Source organism: Pungitius pungitius, chromosome 14 (genome assembly GCF_949316345.1).
Source record: "Pungitius pungitius chromosome 14, fPunPun2.1, whole genome shotgun sequence".
Lineage (NCBI taxonomy): Eukaryota > Metazoa > Chordata > Actinopteri > Perciformes > Gasterosteidae > Pungitius > Pungitius pungitius.
Genome location: NC_084913.1, coordinates 9,720,924 through 9,739,019, shown reverse-complemented (window position 1 = coordinate 9,739,019; position 18,096 = coordinate 9,720,924). Strand labels below are relative to the sequence as shown.

The 18,096-nt window shown below is 45.5% G+C and overlaps 1 protein-coding gene across 1 annotated transcript in view; it reads right to left on the bottom strand.

Annotated features, from left to right (window-relative positions):
- The window catches only part of hs6st1a (heparan sulfate 6-O-sulfotransferase 1a), a 48,723-nt gene that overhangs the window by 5,655 nt on the left and 24,972 nt on the right, over positions 1-18,096 (bottom strand). Inside the window, exons 2-3 of the mRNA XM_037485799.2 lie at positions 2,098-2,320; positions 193-441 (exon numbers count right to left, since the gene is read on the bottom strand). Coding sequence (XP_037341696.1) covers positions 193-441; positions 2,098-2,320 — 472 coding nt within the window. The remainder of the gene's footprint in view (positions 1-192; positions 442-2,097; positions 2,321-18,096) is intronic.

The window sequence follows — 18,096 nt, the reverse complement described above, 5'->3', positions numbered from 1 at the left end:
TAATGTAGGATTTGACTACATATATTTTAACTAGAAAATACATTTTAAACCAGTAGAAATATAAAGGAAAAAAGGAAATTCTCAAATAAAATGAGCACTTTGTTACTTTGCTCCGTTGACTTTCTAAATAGTCTTTCCTGACGGACTTTTGCTTCCCTCCCAGAGAACTACAATCGACGTAAGATGACGAACCGTGCCGTTGTCCAAGTCCACGCCGGCTGCTCTGGTGCTGTTGTACTGCATGAAAGGCCTGATGAAGCGCAGCCTGAAGGTTCGTTCGAACAGGAACTGGGTTTTCCTCTGGTACTCCGTCAGACCAAAGAAGGCCATGTCTCGTAGGTTCTTCTTGGCCGACTCCAGGAGAAGCTGGGCCCTCTTCTTCTCTGGAACGGTGGACATGTTGTAGCAGCCGACCAGGTTCAGGTCCGCTAGCATTCGCACCTGTCAATGGGAACAGGGAGCAAATAAGGTTATGGGAATCGGGGGACGGTTGTGTGAACGACAGTAGTGAAGAATTTCCATCTTTAAATATAGGATTTATGTTTCAACCTCAGTGCCAGTAAGGGTAAAAAAAGGGATAATTAAACAAGCAGGTGTTTCATTGATACTAAATTGGGCAGTAATGTTGAAAAACCTAACAAATGAATAACTGATAACATAATAACTAATGCATTAGCAAACAAGGCCTGCAAATAATTATTCATTCATTCATCGTTATTACATTATTGTTAGTGCTTGTTTTATTTCTCCAATTTCTCTCCAATTCAAAATAGAGTCATATTCTCTACTCCCATTCATGACAAACAAAATCAGACAGATTTGAGAAGCTGTTACCCAACAAATGTTTTTTTCCTTTTGTGCTTTATGACAAACAATTTATCAAATCATTAATTTAAAGTAAATTATGAAATGAGAAATATTGTGTGAAAATATAGGTTCTCCCTCCTATAATATGTTTTCATTAACTGATTTGTTCCATTATTAGCGTTGGCCAAAATAATTTAAATTGCCTTTTTAATTACAACAAACTTTAATCAAGGGTTCATCCACCAAATGCATCTCAAAAGGCGTTACATCAACACTTAGAACCCAAAACAAAATAAAGAGCAGAACATTTGAAATGTTATAAGTAAATGTCTCTAACATCACTTTTACTTTTTATGGATGTTTCTCTCTTGGGCAAAAGCTGCTTCAATTCTGCCAAATTTGTTCCAAAATGAGACATCACTTCATCACTGAGTGTATTCTGGAGCTGTTGTGTTGCAGAATAAGAGCAGCCAGTGCATACTGATTTGGACTCAGGAGGACTTGTGCGTGCATGTGTGTTTGCAACATCCATAAGTCATGGGGCCCTGAGTAATAACAGCCCCGGGCTCCGGTAAGATACACTGGCCAACATATTTAGGTGGGAGACTGAGAAAGTCCAGAGAAAAAAAAGGTGTGAATTTGAGGCGTTTATTGCCACCAGGTGAACTCCTGACTGAGTGCATGTGTGTGTATGTGTGTGTTAGAGAGAGAACGAGGCAGTAACCGCTTACATATGTGCATCTCAGCTTATGCCTTTCACATATTTTAGATTGAGGTAAAATCTGAATTAAAGAGATCAAATAAAAAATAAATAAAATATTTTTACATTTGGTTAATCTTTAAGCATTGAAATGAATGGTTATAACTGTGTGCCTCTCATTTGACTCTAATTCTTTATGCATCATTATTCATATTTTCGTATTTTTCAATGGGCTTTGGAGGCATGATGCTGGCCGGTAACGTGGGCGCTACGACCCGTCTGGGCAACAGAACCGGCCGAGCGGTGAGAGCAGTCTGCCTGCACCAAGGTGGCAGTGACGAATCGCAGCATCACGGCTGGAACCAGCCGCTCTTTTCAGGGCTGGCGGTTAACAGAGAGTCTTTGGCGAGAGACGCCCAAAAGCAAATATGAAAGGCAGAGGATTTGCAGGCCAAATCTGTGGCATCCTTTTACCCGACTGCGCTGGCTTCGCTTCAGAGGGCCGCCAACGTGACGACCCGGCCACGCGCCCAAGCCCTTTGAAGCTCACGCTGTGCGGCTCTTGCTGGTGTGCGCTTTCCTCTCCGTACCTGTCTGTTGTTGGCCAGGTTGTAGGGGCAGTCCATGAACTGCTGCAGGGTGCACCCTGACCAGTCGGAGCCCTCGTAGCAGGAGGGCAGCTCCTCGGGCGTCGGGGTCCGTCCATCGCACATGTGCAGGGAGGTTTTCCACGTGGCTCCCCGCTGCACATGGCGCCACTCGCTGAGGTATCGAGACACCGGGTCTCTCAAGAGAGTGATGTAGTAGAACTTCCTGTTGGTAAGGAGAAATCTGTCAATCCTCTGGCGTCCATGTGGTGGCACTGTTTACAACGCTTTACTGCCGGTCAGCCAGAGGCAGGCTAAAGGCCGACGTTGCCGTACTCGATACCATATTATCTGTGGTGCACAAAGAAAATCTGGACAGCCAATAGGAACTAATAGCTACTCATGAGGAAGCAGAGGAGTTGCGGGAGAGAGGGGATTTGTCATAGGATCAGGCGTCTCGGCCACACACGCACACGCGTCTTCTTACAAGTATTAGCTTTGCCTGTGAGAGATGTCTCATCCCGCATCTAAGATATGGATGGGAGTGTTTCTGTGGTGTGTGTTGGTGTAACGTAAGGGTGCATAGCACAGTTCAATGTCTCTCCAGAGGGGACACTCCTACCGGACCAAAGACATTTCCAGGTCTTCACACTCCAGCTAATTACTGCAGTCTAATCAATCAACACATCCTCGTTAGCCACACACATATCACACACAAAAACTCAACAAACGCAAGTTTTTATGTGCAGTTATGTGGGTCCGCAGTGTGACTGGCAGCGAAGTTATGTATTTGTCTGAGCAACAAACACACAAGTCGCACACGCCGTCTCCTCTCCTGGGCTTGCATCACTTCAGAGGAATGCTTTTGGAGAGAATTTTGTGTGCTGACAGGGCTTCACGAAATGACCCGGTCCACACAAGCCGCCTCACATATACGCAGACTTCCATCACCAAATCTTTGGCTCCACACTACAAAGCTCACCCAGGGAGAGAGGAGGGGTTGCTGTGAGCCTACAAAGCCCCAACTGTCACACAAACAGCAGCAGTGTCTGGATTTTTTTGTGTGTAGCTAAACCGTTGGTGGCCACAGGGAGATTCTGGACAACTAAAGAACTAAACCCTAAATCTAGCAACAGCTGAGAGATGCACAACGAAACAACTCAAAATCCAAATCCAGCAGCGGCACGCAGATCCTGACCCGGGCAATGAAACAAACCAACCCCCGAAACAAATCCGGGACATCCAGCAACAAAACAACCACACCCTGAATTTAGCTGCAGCGCGGCGAGATGCCTTCAAATGAAACAAATCTAGTAGAAGCAGCGGGATCACGGACAATAAAACGACTAAACCCTAAATCCAGTGGCAGCTGGGAGATCCCAGGCAACGAACCAAACAGACCCTCAATCCTGGGACAGCAGGGGATCACAGCTATAGAAAGAAGTATCTAATCCATCAACCTCAACCTAAAATCTCATGCACGATCTTATCAAAACCAGGGGACCGGGAGAGGCACGGTCAGCCTGCAGAGACCGGAGAACATTATGGAGATTCCTATGATGACATTATCAGGATTCCTAACACTCCCCAGAGTGCTGTGTGTGTGTGTGTGTGTGTTTCTGGGACTACGCCTATTAAATCAGTGATGACATTTCCCCCCTCTTGGCTTCTTTTCTTCTGAAAAAACACAGAACTGTTTGGCCCTCGCAACAGAGACGGGTGGAGAGAACGAGGACATAGGGGGAAAAACAGAGAGAGAGAAAAAAGAAACGGGGAGAGAGAGAGAGAGAGAGAGAGTGAGAGAGGCAGAGAGGGCTCGAAAGAGAATTTCAATTAGTTTTCTAATACTGTGAAAGCAGTGAGGGCCCCGAGCCCAAGTGATTTATCAAAGTTATGGCTCCAGCTATAATGAAGGCTCAGGCATATTACCAGGGAAAATAAATAAATAACATGCACACAAACACACGCACGCACACACACACACACGCATACATGCAAACCCAAATAAATGGTCTTAAACGGCATGCCTGCCTGTCGTGTCTGCTGGGTCGGGCAGACTGCCGGACCGGTGCCTTGGAGACTTTCTCGCCTTAAAGCCTAATGATGTCTGGCCGTGTACTCGGATCTCTTGGTAATGATGATTCTCACACACACACACACACACACACACACACACACACACACACACACACACACACACACACACACACACACACACACACACACACACACACACACACACACACACACACACACACACACACACACACACACCCTTTAACCCTATCGCACAGAGACACACTCCCTGCCGTTCTTCTCCTTCGTTTTTTTTTTTTCTCCCCCAAATTCAATACTGCTTACAGTTGGAGCGTCCGTGCACTTGTCAAATTAACTTCAAAGCTAATACACAGCGCTCAATCTCTCACCGTTGAGGTTTTTAGCACATCATCCTCGGGCTGAAGGCAGGAATTTGCAGTCAGGGAGCAGGAGCTTGACGGCGGCCCCTCTTGCAGACTACGTGTGATATGTTTTTGATTAAAATGTCCCCTGTATGCCTTTTGGTGTCATCAAAACGGAAGAATACCTTTCAAACACCCTCGGAAAAAAAAGAGAGAAGCTTAAAACTGCATTATTCCGGTGTCACAGATGTCAACTAATCGGCGAGATTTATCCCACCGGATCGGCGGCGTTTAGAGCGAGCTGATAAAAAATAGCTTGTGTTTGGCAGCGAGAGGTGTGACAAGCTTTCTTCTGGACCAGTGGGATTGGGACTGATCAAAGACGGTTTGGTCTTTTATCTCTCACCTTGTCGCTCTTATTTTTATATATTTATTTATTTTTAGTATCATGATTACTACAACAGAAGAAAAAAGCCTAGGCTGGAAGGACGGGATATACATTTAGAGGGTTTTCTCACGCTATTATAACCTCTCACACATCCGTGTGTTTACACGCTCCATAAATAAGTGAAAATGGGAAGCTCTTTTCTGTCTTGCCAAGAGTACAATTATCCCAGAAGACAATGAATAGTTTTTTTTTTATGCCCCAGGGTCAAAATTAGCTTTGGCCCAATAATAACTAGTTTTGTAAATAGAAAAAAAAAAAAAAAAAACTACGAGTGAGCAAACGAGCTTGCTAAGTGTTATCAAGAGGAAACACATGTTCCTCAGAGCTCCGGCTAAAAAAAACAAACTTTGCCCGCTTCCTGTGGCTCACAAATCACCACTTTTGTAACCTCCACCTTCTCTCTTTAACCTCTCTTCCCTTTTCAATCTTTCTCTTTCTGCCGCTTCTGTTCTGTCAGCCCATCTGTTATTGCAGCACCTATCTGTGTCTCGGCCTGATTACAATGTGCGCTGCCTTCTAAAAGGGGGTTGTGTAAAAACGTCAAACTAGAAACTAGGAGTGATGTTCTTGAGTGGGGCGAGTTAAAAACATTACCTTCCCATTACCATTTTTAATTAAGGTTTCATGTAAATGAAGAGTGTTTTTGGAAGCTTTCTTCAAATGACAGGGAAGCAATAAGAGCACCAGAAATAACGGAGGAGTTTTGTGGTGATACAAAGTCTTTCTTTGTTGAGGGAGGGTGAAAATGTTGAGATGGCTGGTTGAATACAAGGTTGCGCTCGCAGTCCGATTTACTGACCCAGAGCCCACATGGTGACGCCAACAGCATCTCTCTGTGCGCAGCGCCAAGGATTAATAATAGTTCACTGATGTTTGTTAGAACCAACACCCCTCTTTCCCACCTCTAAAAACAGCCCTGAAGCTCGCGTGTAAAAAGAAGTAGAAAAAGTTGCTTAAATACACACCAAAATCTGTATGCAGAATATTTTCCAAAAGTACATCATCAGTGTGTGTGTGTGTGTGTGTGTGTGTGTGTGTGTGTGTGTAGTTTAACCTGCAGGAAGTCCCACACATTGTGCCTTCCCCGCTTTTGCTTTCTGAGAAATGGTCCCTGTGGAATCTACTAGCTGTAAATGCATCTGTGTGTGTGTGCGTGTGTGTGTGTGTGTGTGTTTAGAGAAGGGAGAGTGAGGAGAGACATGTAAGGACTTGAATTTCAATAGACTTCCAGGGAGTCTTGTGGAAGTCTATTGACTTCCTGTTCCATTTTCACAGTAACACACGTCATTATTTGGACACACTTGATTGCGCACGTACGCACACTCAACCCCCACCCCCCAAAAAAAACAGAGTTTGGCACCGGCACTCTCGCATTAGAAAATAAACAATCAGGCGTGGCAGCGAGCAGCACCAAATCACCGGTGACCTCTGGAGACTAAAACTTCCCTCCTCCGCCCCCCATGTGTCTCATCCTGCCTCCCTGTTAATGACGCATCGAGACGGACGGAAATAGACCCTCTGGTTCAGTCTCTCTCTCGATCAATAACAGCCTCGGGATTCAGACGGCCCGCCTTGGTAGTTTGGACTTTAAACAAAGAGAGACAAGTGAAAAAGCAGAGAGCAACCGAGAAGCCACAGGCGGCCGTAAAAGGGGGGCCGCAGAGGGGCCGCAGAGGGGCCACGCCGGATCGGAGCAGACCTCCAGGAGATTTGGGGAAATTCTTTGTTCTCCCTCAGCTAAGAAAAACAATAATGTGGTGCCAAGAAGTTATGCCTTATGGATTTTTTTCCACTGCAAGTGTTCATATTTCCAATACATCATAACATCCAGACAGAGATGTGCAGATTTCTGGATGCAACTTGATATTCTGTGTGCTGATGTGGCCGAGCGGTGGGACTGGGACAAGTCTCGTTTTTATAATGAAATCAAATTTCATGCAATAACTACAACTGTAAATTACTTCTTGTGTGAAAATATGCTCGTCAGTTTCCCAAAACATAAAGTGACGTCCTCGAATTGCTTGTTTGGTCCAACTTAAAGATAAAAACCCAGAGACATTAAAAAGCAGCAAATCCCAAGATCAAAATGATTTATTATTATTATTATTATTAATAATGAGTGGTTGTTGAATATTTTTCTGTGAAATTATTTTTTAAACTTGTTTATGATAAGCAACATTTAGGGAAAAAAGATGTTTGCTATTTTGGCTTTTACATTTACACAAAATGGTCAATTGATTAGCCGAAAACATAATGCAGCCATCCGTTCCAACAGTCACACATCAGATACGGATCATAAAAAGCACAGATGAAGGCCTTTCGAGTCTATTTCACTGTTGGAATCCTGCTTAATGGAGTCAAACAGCGGTGTGGCATGATTTATGATTAACATGCGGCGGCAAACATCATTTCCAATCATTAATGAATACGAAGAAAATAGTCCTGACTGATTAAACGCCAGAAATGTGTGAGTTCATCTTTACGACCGTAAAAAGTGTCATGTGTTTAAATGTATCGTTTCATTATCCAGCTCTACCGCCATATAACACTTCTCACATCAGAGACTGTGATATCGGACGGGCAAGCTCCTCTCTGCATGCAAAAAAAAAAAAGAAAAAAATCACAGTTGGCAAATGCAGATGAGAGTTGCCGTGCCACCGTGATGAGAGCGCGTGAGAACTGAACTTATGCCACGACTGCAAAGTCACGCATGGCATTTCAGCACAAGCAGAGCCTTCATCCTTTTCTGTGATTACCAGACCAAGCTAAGCGATTGGGAGGGAAGTGACCCAGCTTGAGTTGGACATCGCGGTACAGGAATGGACGAAAAAAACAAAGAGGGCCGAGGGAGGGAGACAGCGGAGGGAATCCCCCGAGTGCAAAGCTATGTTCAGCAGGAATGTACTGCCACCTGTTCTCTCGTGTAACTCGGCTGGCAACAGCCCGGAGAGCTGTCCGACACACACAGGGAGGCAGTGGGAGGCGTGGAGGAAATAAGATGGGTTTGGGGAGAGGCAGACGGGAGGAGGACAGTAGGGATTGTCCAAGTAATCATATGAAAGTGTATTTTTAATGAAGATAAAAAGATACACAGCCAGGAAATGTACACATTTCTATTGGCAGAGACCTTGAAGGGTATTTTCATTGTTCTCGTTATCTTCTCAGAATGGATGAGACCATTGGTGACCGAGCTGCAACTAATATATATATATTTTTAAAATAAATATATTCTTAATTATTGATGTAACCGAATCAGAGAGAAGTTACTGAACAGTCGGACAGAAAATAGTGATTTATTTGTAATTTTCTCCAATTTCTGGTTTATATTTTACATTATTAAATCAATATGATAGACATTGACGCGACTGGTATTGGTTTGCTGAATTAGGCGAAAACCGACAATCCTGTGGGATATTTTTTCAAAACAAAGACATTTTCAATATAATATTTATCCATTTCCCTACATTGAATTACGTTACCCACTCCTAACCTCTGAAATATGAAAAACGTTATACGTTTATGCTCATCGTGTTATATGAAAAGAAGAGTGGATTGGCTCAGCAATAGAAAAGAAAATGCGTCGCCCGAAAAGCTCATTTTCTCTTTGGCTTTTAAGCCAGATCACAACAAATAGCTATAGATTCTTTGCCTTTGGATTGTAAGAGGCATCAAAAAGAAATAAAGAAGACATTAACAGAATTTGTATGTAAGCACCACATTAAAGGTGTTAAGAATGTGTAAAAAAAAGAACTGAGCGACTTAAAGAAACACTGCACTGAGACAAATACAGCGAAAATGTGTCCAGAAAAAAAAAAATCCAATAAAACAATCTGCTACAGTTTCCTGAAGCCGAGACAAACAATCACGCCTAAAATGTGTGAACGTGATACTACGAGAAACTTACATTGACCAGAGTCCATTTTCATAATCATGCAGCTATAAAAACAAGAGGAGATGAGCTATAAGCCAGAAAATGTGAAGAATGAAAGGTGGAGCTTGAGGTTGTTCAATGTAACACAAATCAACCTGGTCGCCCTGCGTGTGTGTGCACAAATTCCCCTCCACTCTGCATCATATTCATATGCCTCCTGATACTGAGGTCAAAGCAATCACTTTGTTAATATGCTGACATATGGACGCGCTGCACTCCCATTACTCCGCCCCCCCTCCACACACACACACACGGCTATATGACATCATCCTTACTGTGTGAGGATGATGTCAGATTATTGATCCGTCCCAATAGGTCATTTAAGAGGATTGAAGAGAAATCACCGAGAGTGAGGAAGGGGGAGAAAGAAGAGAAGAAAGAGGAGACATGATATAGAGTCCGGGGGAGGGGCAATTAAAAGGGTATGTAACGAGGCTAATGAGTACACAGGTGGCCCCATTACAGAAGGAGTCGCACACATTCATTAACACACTCACACAGAAAACCTCCCCTCTGGCCGCGATATGTGTGCGTGTGAGACCCCCCCCCCCCCTCCTCCGCTCACCCGTTAATCAGTCGTCACATACGAGACCGGAGGCAACAGGGTGCTTTGTGCGCATGCGTTGTGTTGTGTTTGTGTGCGTGGGACTGGAGGCGAGAGTGTGAAATTGGAGTGATAAGGCAGTTAACATTCAAACCTCCCCACCTGCCCTGTGCAACACACACACACACACACACACCTCGACGCTAGTTTCTGTCACTCTGCTCTTCAGCGCTACATCTGTATATTGTGTATTTGTTCCAAAAAGAAGGCCTTTGTTTGTATGAATAAACAGGAAAATAAGACATCGCTGAGGATGAGGGATAAAAGAAGTAGAAGCAACACTAGGATTCTTTATTATTTTCTCGTTTCTCGCCCGGGAAAAGAAAAAAAAAATCAGCTGATGTAGCGGTAATTACACGGACATAGATGGGTTTGCTGATGAGTCGCGTTTACCCTGAGAGCTCAGCAGATGCATGAACAAACAAAACAGCTGAGTCACAAGCGGATAACGCTCAGGCCCCGGGTAGCCTTGAAAAGGTGAGGGGGGTGGGAGGCAGTCCTAAATGTAACCCAGACACAAAGAAGCAGAAAGTGTTTGATTGGGAGAAAGCCAGAGAGAAAACCAGAAGAAAGAGAGAAAGATGGCAGAGGGGTAAAGGCGGAAAAAAAGCCAGCGAGAGGCAGCAAAAACTGACATTTGGGGGATGCGTCTGCATATCAATGGAGCTCGCATGGGTAGTGGTGCTTATTATCTATTGCCGGAGAAGGGAAAGAGGCGAGACGGAGGCACAGCCAGTCAGTCAGCCAGTCCGGCCCGGAGACAGGCCTGGGGCTGGACTTACACTCTCTGGTCCGGGGAACTGCAACCTCACCCCGGGGAATAGCTAGGGGGACAATTGGCCCGCTAAGAATGGAGAGACGGGTGTGAAGGGAAAAAACGGGGAGGGGTGCATACGAGTGCTGCATGTATGTGTGTGTCCAGATAAAGGCTCCTCCAAGCCCAATTAGGCCTGACTGCATGTCGGAGGGCTGTGCCAAACATGCCCCACCTGTTTAGAGGGGGCCAAGGGGCTAATGAGCACTGCCTTGAGGGAGGAATGCCATGCCAGTGAAAAGGGGAAGAAAATGGGTAAAGAATCCCAGGAAATTATGGAATAACGATGACATTCCGCAGCTTTTGTCCCGGTGCCTTCTCTCTTGTTATGCAACCGCAACTCAAGAGACACAATGTCAGACAGATTTCACAAGTGAAATTAACCTTTGTACCATATTCTATCATACAGTTGATATGTGTGAAAGGGTGGTGCACAAACAAACACACACACACACCTGAACCTGTCATTCACAAAACTCATCAGGCATCCTCTCTCATTCAGGCAAACTTTTTACAAAGGCATACTGTACATACTATTTACACACACACACACACACACACACACACACACACACACACACACACACACACACACACACACACACACACACACACACACACACACACACACACACACACACACACACACACACACACACACACACACACACACACACACACAGAGGCTCTAATCAGTCAGACAAAAACAAGCAGCCAGGCAGATTAAAACCAGAAATTTGTGTAGAGACAGGAGAGCTGGAAGAAAAGGCCATAATGAAATAATATTGTGCAACGAGAGCAACAACAGTTTTTTGAGACAGAACGCGCCTGTGTTGTGTGTGTGTGTGTGTGTGTGAGTTGAGTGAAAGAAGCCATTGTCCAGCGATGTAATTCAAGCTCACAGCCCCAGCTTAGCCCCAAATGAGCTGCGAGGCTGTGGCATCCTTCCTTCCATCCTTCCTTAAGTCCTTACTCCTTCCTTTACTCCGATCAAACCAGATCCGATTTCTCCGGAAAGGAATATTCAAACGCAGCTGAAAAAGTTAACCTTTTATCTGTGAGCTAAGTATACAAAACCAAGCCACTTAGCTTAGCATAAACACAGGAAACAAGGGAGGAAGCTTGCCTGGCTTTTCAAGTCCGCTCTTCTAAACCCCACTAATTACCACATTGTATCTCATTTGTTTAATCCATAAGATGAATGAAACAACATGCTGCAGATTGGTTTTTTTCTCTGCACGAAATAAACAAACCAGATAGACAATAATGTTTAAATGGTTGAGCTTTAGAAGGTTCTGAGGAAGATTTGTGTTAAGCTAGCATTCTCGCCCTGTTTTCATGCTAAGCTAAGCTCTCCCAGTGTGCACACAGTCTTATAAACTACCGAACAGAAATGACACCTGTGAGAATCAATTCATCCATGAAAGAAAATAAATGTGATTCACAGAATTGTGAACAGTTCTCCTAATCATCAATTGACCAATGGCTTCAAAACAAACAAAAATGAACACATTCAGGAGACCAGACCACGAGAGCCACTTAATTGCTTATTTGATTCTTTCACACTACATAACACAAACACATATACACACAAGCAATCCACACACACACGCACACACATAACCAGCAGCTGCTAACCCTGAGATTAAGGCCAGTGTGACAGACGCGATTTGAGGCTACATCTGTGACAGAAAAAGAAAGAGAGCAGAACAAACTCTTCAACAAACCTAGAGCCACACGCAGCTAACGTGCACTGAGCAGCAAATTGTTACTGGCTAGTGGAGGGGAAAAAAAAACAAGTGGGAAAAAAAGGGGGGGGGGTGGGGAAGAGGCAAAGCGGCGGAGCGACGCACCATCTGTTGGGTGCATATCAACTGCATTCAGAGATTCAAAAGGCCATTAATTCCACCCGAAATCCAACATAGACAACAGAGGACAAGGCCTAGAAATGCTCTCTATCAATCAACCGTTTAATACAAATGTGAAAATTGGAGTTGGTTGACTGGGGATATATGCAAAGTCTCTGCTCTTTTCCGATGAATCTCTATTTGGCAGAAAAGAAGAAAGGGATTTAAAAAAAACAGATGTTGTATTTGCATTTGGTGCGAGCAGGCTTTTAGTAAAAAGGACCCTGGCCTTTGGTCATAGCTAAAATTGAATTAGATCTTGATTTAGCCTGCCACAAACCGCTCTGCTACCATGTTCTCATCTACTCTCAGCTCTTCCCTTTCTCTCATCCATCTCTTCTTCTTCTCTCCTTCTTAAACCATCACGAATGACACTGGAAATAATTGAACTGCCTGCTCAGTCCTGCACAAAAACTTCAAACCTGCTTTTCGAGAAGAAGCTTGGGAAAAGGGAGGGAGAGAGATGGAAGAAGAGGAAGAAAAAAAAGTAAAGAAGATGGGGAGGGGGGGGGGGGGCTTCTCATTGATATGACAATTTGATTTTCTGGGCTGTGATGTGAAGCAGCTTAAGGGGGCATCCCTCTATTATAAGGCCTGTGACATCTAGCCTCTCCGGCTCCTCACCGCATACCCTGCGTGGCTGTGTGTGTGTGTGTGTGGATGAGTGATTGTATGCTGGTGCATGTGTGACTCTAAGTAGATGTGTTTTTCACTGTGTGTATGTGTGTGTGTGTGTTTGTGAATGCGTGTCCATCACAGGCAGAATCCTCCCTGAGTTTCCACTCCCAGGATCACATGCTGGGGAATGTGAGGTTGGCGCAGCTGTCGGCCTGGCAACGCTCCTCGCCAACCAAGCGGGATAGAAACTTACCAAGCATCAACACCCCGACATTAAACACAGCAGAGGACAGTGTCTGTGCACGTTGTGTGTATGTGTGTGTGTGTGTTGACTTCAAAAACCATTAATGTTGTCAGCAACTATTAGGCATTTAGCTTAAGAACCTGCTCAGAAGGATCGAGTCAAATTCAAAAGGTAGGGTACATGTAAATTTTGTTTTTAAAGCATTTAAACATCAGAGCTAAATTAATTTGGAGCCTGGCAGCCTCCATCGGCATCTACAGTGAATGCCTTTCACAATTTGTGCCACCTGGTTGGATTTGGCATGAAATCTGCTTGTTTGCCTTATGGAACGAAACTGGCATCCGGCTGCTGTTCCTCCAGCACAAACTGAGCTCAAGGTTTAGGATGTTCTGGCAAATGAAGACAAATGACATAGAAAAACAAGAAGTGAAAGGCTGATGGAAAAAAAATACATCACAGCTGACATGTTTATCTTATGCACTAAAAAGAAAGTAAACACAGGCCGCGGGTCAAAGCCAGAGTGCTCCTTTGATAGAGTCAAGACATTTTAAAATAAATGCAATAAATATTCCCTTTAGAAAGGTGTGTCGTGTGTCGTGCATGGTGCTGGAAAAGGGTGCATGTGTTGGTAATGGGTGTCTTTAGAAGTCGTCCCGGCTCCAAAAAATGAGTAGGAACATTTGGCCTCAGATACCGGGGCTATAGAACTCCTATTTTGATAGCGTTTGTTTATAGTTAAAAAAAAAAACTAGGTCAGACAGGGTGAAAAGGACAAGCAGTAAGGTTCTTAAACAAATCACAAGGTTTTCCAAATAAGAAACGAATAGTTCAACTTTTCTCTAGTTTCCACTACTGCTCTTGGATGGGTGCGTTTCTTCTTTCAATTTGGCAAAACCTCACATGCTGCTTGTGACAACTTGACGGAAAAGTCCGCTGAACAAAGTAAATGTTTCATGCACAAGCCAACAGAACCGTCAACCACAGACCCGGATTAACGCACATATCAAATGGATCCGGATCCAAATGCCTGTTTTGTTTACCTCGGGTTGACAGAAAAAGCTGACAGGTGAAACAAAGGTCGGTGTCCCGGTGAGCCGTGACATTGTGTTATGCAGTTGTTTTCAATGTTAATAATTACATCTGTGATTTTGTGCTGCGACAAGACAGAGAGTCGGCCGTTAAAAGGTCGGGTAGGGATCGGCGTCATGTCATGTCATGTCGCGCCTCCTGGGCTTCCAGAAGTCCATTAAAGCGTGTCCCGACATGTAGCCGACAGTTGGTTAACGACCACAGTGTGATCAGAGCAGTAGAGGTGATTTGAAAATGATCCCACGGTCGTATTGTACTGCACAATGCATTGGGAATGCAGGAGTGGAAGCACACCAACAATACAAGATTTGGTCTCCTCGGCACATACAAAAGACTGCTTGAGCCGAGGCTGATATGTAATTAAATTAATGTGCCCAGCAAGAAGAAACACGAACTGATGAGTACATGTGTGCGTGAGAGAGCACAAACACACACACTGATAAAAAAAAAGGAAAAAAAGGGGAGAATTAGGGTGAATCCGAGGGAATCCCAAACAAATCCTTGGATCAGATACCGTGGCGGGGGGCGCCGGAGGGAAATAATAAAAAAAAAAAAGAAGATACTAGAGTGTGCTTGAGGATTGTGTCTAAGGGTCAGAGTTGGAGTGTGTATTTTCCCGTGTTGTGCACTGGAAAGAGACTGAAAATATGATGGCCAAGACTCTAAAGAGACTATGTGCCGAGGGAACAATATACTATGCAAATGAAGCTCCTCCATATGGTGCGAGTCAACGGAGCGCTGCGCGCACACACACACACACACACACACACACACACACACGCACGCACGCATCTACGTTAAAGTGCCAAGTGCTCTCCCTCATGGTCCCGGTACATCGGCGAAGCCTTGTTACAGCTATCTATGCAGAAAAGAAAAAGCGGATGCAGCGAGAGGAAAAGCGGATGAGAGGACCTGGAGATGGATGGGGTGGGAAGAGGCAGACGCTCAATAGAGGAAATCAGAGAAACCGGCCAATACGGTCTTCTGCTCCTCCTGATTAGCATTCAGTAGGAACAGGAGGAGACCGTTAGCGGTCGGGCCCTTATCAGAGGCCGCCCGCAAACCTCCCACACCGGGTCACTGCGCCGAAAGCTCACCGTGTCTTTTTTTCCATGTCTTCACACTGCCTATTCTCTGTTAATCCACCCACACTGGTTCATCCCAGTCTAACAGAAAACATAATTTTCTGTTTGGAAAAAAACATTTAAAAAAAAAAAAAAAAAAAAAAAAAACGATTGACCTCGAGGCTCCCAGGGAAAGCTAATCGGCCAAAAGCCTGCAGGACAAGTCTGTTCGTCTAGCCCGCGTCTCCCGCGATAGTCAGGCCGCTCTACCTACACAGCGCTTAGCCGGCGACCTCAGGGGAGGGATGGCAGGATGGCAGAATGGAGGGATAAAGAGGAAAGAAGATCGATTGGAGGTGTAAAATATAGACTTCTGCAGGGGTCAGACATGGTTTGGCGCTGAACATGAACCAAAGAGATGCTGCAGTAACAGAGGGAACCAAGGACCCTGCACTTTGTTTTGTAGTATTTAACCTCGGGTCTAGCGCCTGCAGCTGGCGGGAGTGTCAAACTTGCAAACATAAATCCTTGTAAAAAGTAAATAAAACCATCTGTTAAAGTTGGAGGGTAGCCGCCATTCCGCAGCTGGAGGATAAATCCCCCCCCCCCCCCCCCACCCCTCCCTTAATGGTCATAGAGGGTGTTCCACTGGAATGGTGGCTCTGTGTATGGTTTGTGTGTTGGAAAGAGGAAAGGTAAGCAGCGGTGGAATGATGATCCTCTGATTTCCCCCGAGGCCACATCTGCCCTCGCCGAGCAGGCCGCCTCTAAAAAGCCCCGTCTGACATTCCTGGAGCATTCCGCCAGCATTCATCACACGCTCCGAGACCCCTCCTCAATACCCCCGCACGCCCCTGCTGTGTACACCCCCCCCCCCTCCCCTCCTTTTTGCTAAGAGACTTGCCAGAGCCGGAGCACGATGCCTGCCTCCCTCCCTCCATCCATCCTCCCTTCCTCCCTCCCTCCCTGCAAGAGCCGGGGTCATTGTTCAACTTTCTCTATTCATTCCTCCTCCATTGCTAACTCCAGCTCTTTTCCTTTTTCCCCCCCTCCACCTCGGCGGGGATTTGTGGCTACTTAATAGAGGCATCTAGCATATCCCACAAACTGCTGGAACAGCTGGAGCTGGGATGTGTGCGGCCGGGTGTGTGATCGGGCGTGAACAGGCGAACATCTGCGCCAAAAGAAGCGATGGGAGACGATGGTTCAAGCGGCGAGCCAGGAAGATCTGTCACACTCTGACATATCAACGCGCCCGACGGCGTGCGCCAGCCGCGGTGCCTCCCACCGTACGCGGCGGCGGCAGCAGCTCCGGTTTTTAATCACACGGCATAAATCACCCATCTTAACTAATTGTCCCCGTCTTCTCTGACAATCTGGCCCTCGACAGCCGGCCCGTATAAACTGACGAACGGTGCCCCACGACAATCGCTGTCGCGGGTAAGTCCCCGTTCATCAGAGGCCTCCATCCATCCGCCGTGGCTTCTGCCGGCGATCCCCTGAAAGTTTGATAAGGCGGCGGTGAGCACGAAGCTCCGTATTTAGCCACTGGTGTGTCAAACTCTGGATTTAGCACCGCAGGTAATTGCGCCGAGTCACAACAGCGCAGGCGGGGAGTGAGTTGGAGGGGTGGGACGGGAAGACAAGGGAAGGCTAAATAACACTGAATAGCACCGTGGTGATGTATCCCCCCCCCCCCCCCCCTCTGCCCAACGTCAGCATCAAAGCCAGAATAATGGATCCTCGCAGAAAGCCCAGCTCGATAGCTGGAGAAACAAAGCTGTCATTGTAATCTCAGAGCTCTCCCCCTCCTCTTGTGCATTCATCCCAGTGTTAATCCCTCTTACTTTACTCAACTGTCGGCCATTAGAGGCAGCGATTGGGAATCTACTGTACATTTCTAATCTGTTTTGTGTTCGTGCTCCCGTGTTCCAGCAGCGCCTGGCAGCAGAATAAAGAGAAGTTATAAAACAGATGTTCATTGGGAACAAACGCTTGCTGACTTGTAGCAAATATCAGAACGCACCATATTGTGTTATTTTGAAGCCTGACGCAGTGACAACCACGAGAATTAGACGTCTAGTTAGTTTCCCGGGCAGTTCCGTTCAAATGAATTATTGCTCCTGGAAGCAGCAGTTCCATCGCACAAATGTTCCATCGAGGTGTCGTTTTGGAGCTTTTACTCGTACAACATGATCTCCAAACATCGAAAACAAAAGGCTGAGGGGAAGAGAAAAACCCTCCAATGGCGGAGTGGATTCCTCCCCCAGACGGCGTGTAGAATAGTTGGAGGTCTATACGGTCGATGGTTTGACCGCAGGGTTAAAGAGAAGTGACCGCAGGGGGGGAGGGGGGCAGCTTCATTGAGGATGATGATGAGGATCGATAGTAATAGATTTTATTTGTTCACGCACAAGTCAAGACCAAAGAGCACGTGTGTTTGAAGACAATATTTAGAAAGCATTATGATCTCTTGGGCCTCTACCATAATAAGCTGATTGCAACTGATTGACTGAGGACTAAACATTTCCAACTTCTAGACAAAATACGGCTGCCTTTAAGGACACAGGAAGCATAAAAAAATCCTCTCAATTTGAATAACATAAAAAAAATAAAAAAAATTGAATCCTTATCTTGTCTTAAGAAAAAGTAATGAACAGCATTAAGGAGAAACAGACTGTCTGGCGAAGGGAAATGAAGAAATGGTAGATCAAAGATGAATTCTGTCTGAATATGTTTTAACTTATTAAGAGTGCAGCTGAGGGGGTCAGCGAGGATTCAGTAGGGCAATAGAGGGGAGCGACATGATTCATATTGGAATTCAACACCGAGCTACAAGGACACCTCAGCCTTGGCAGCAGTCATTTAGTCGGAGAATTCCGGC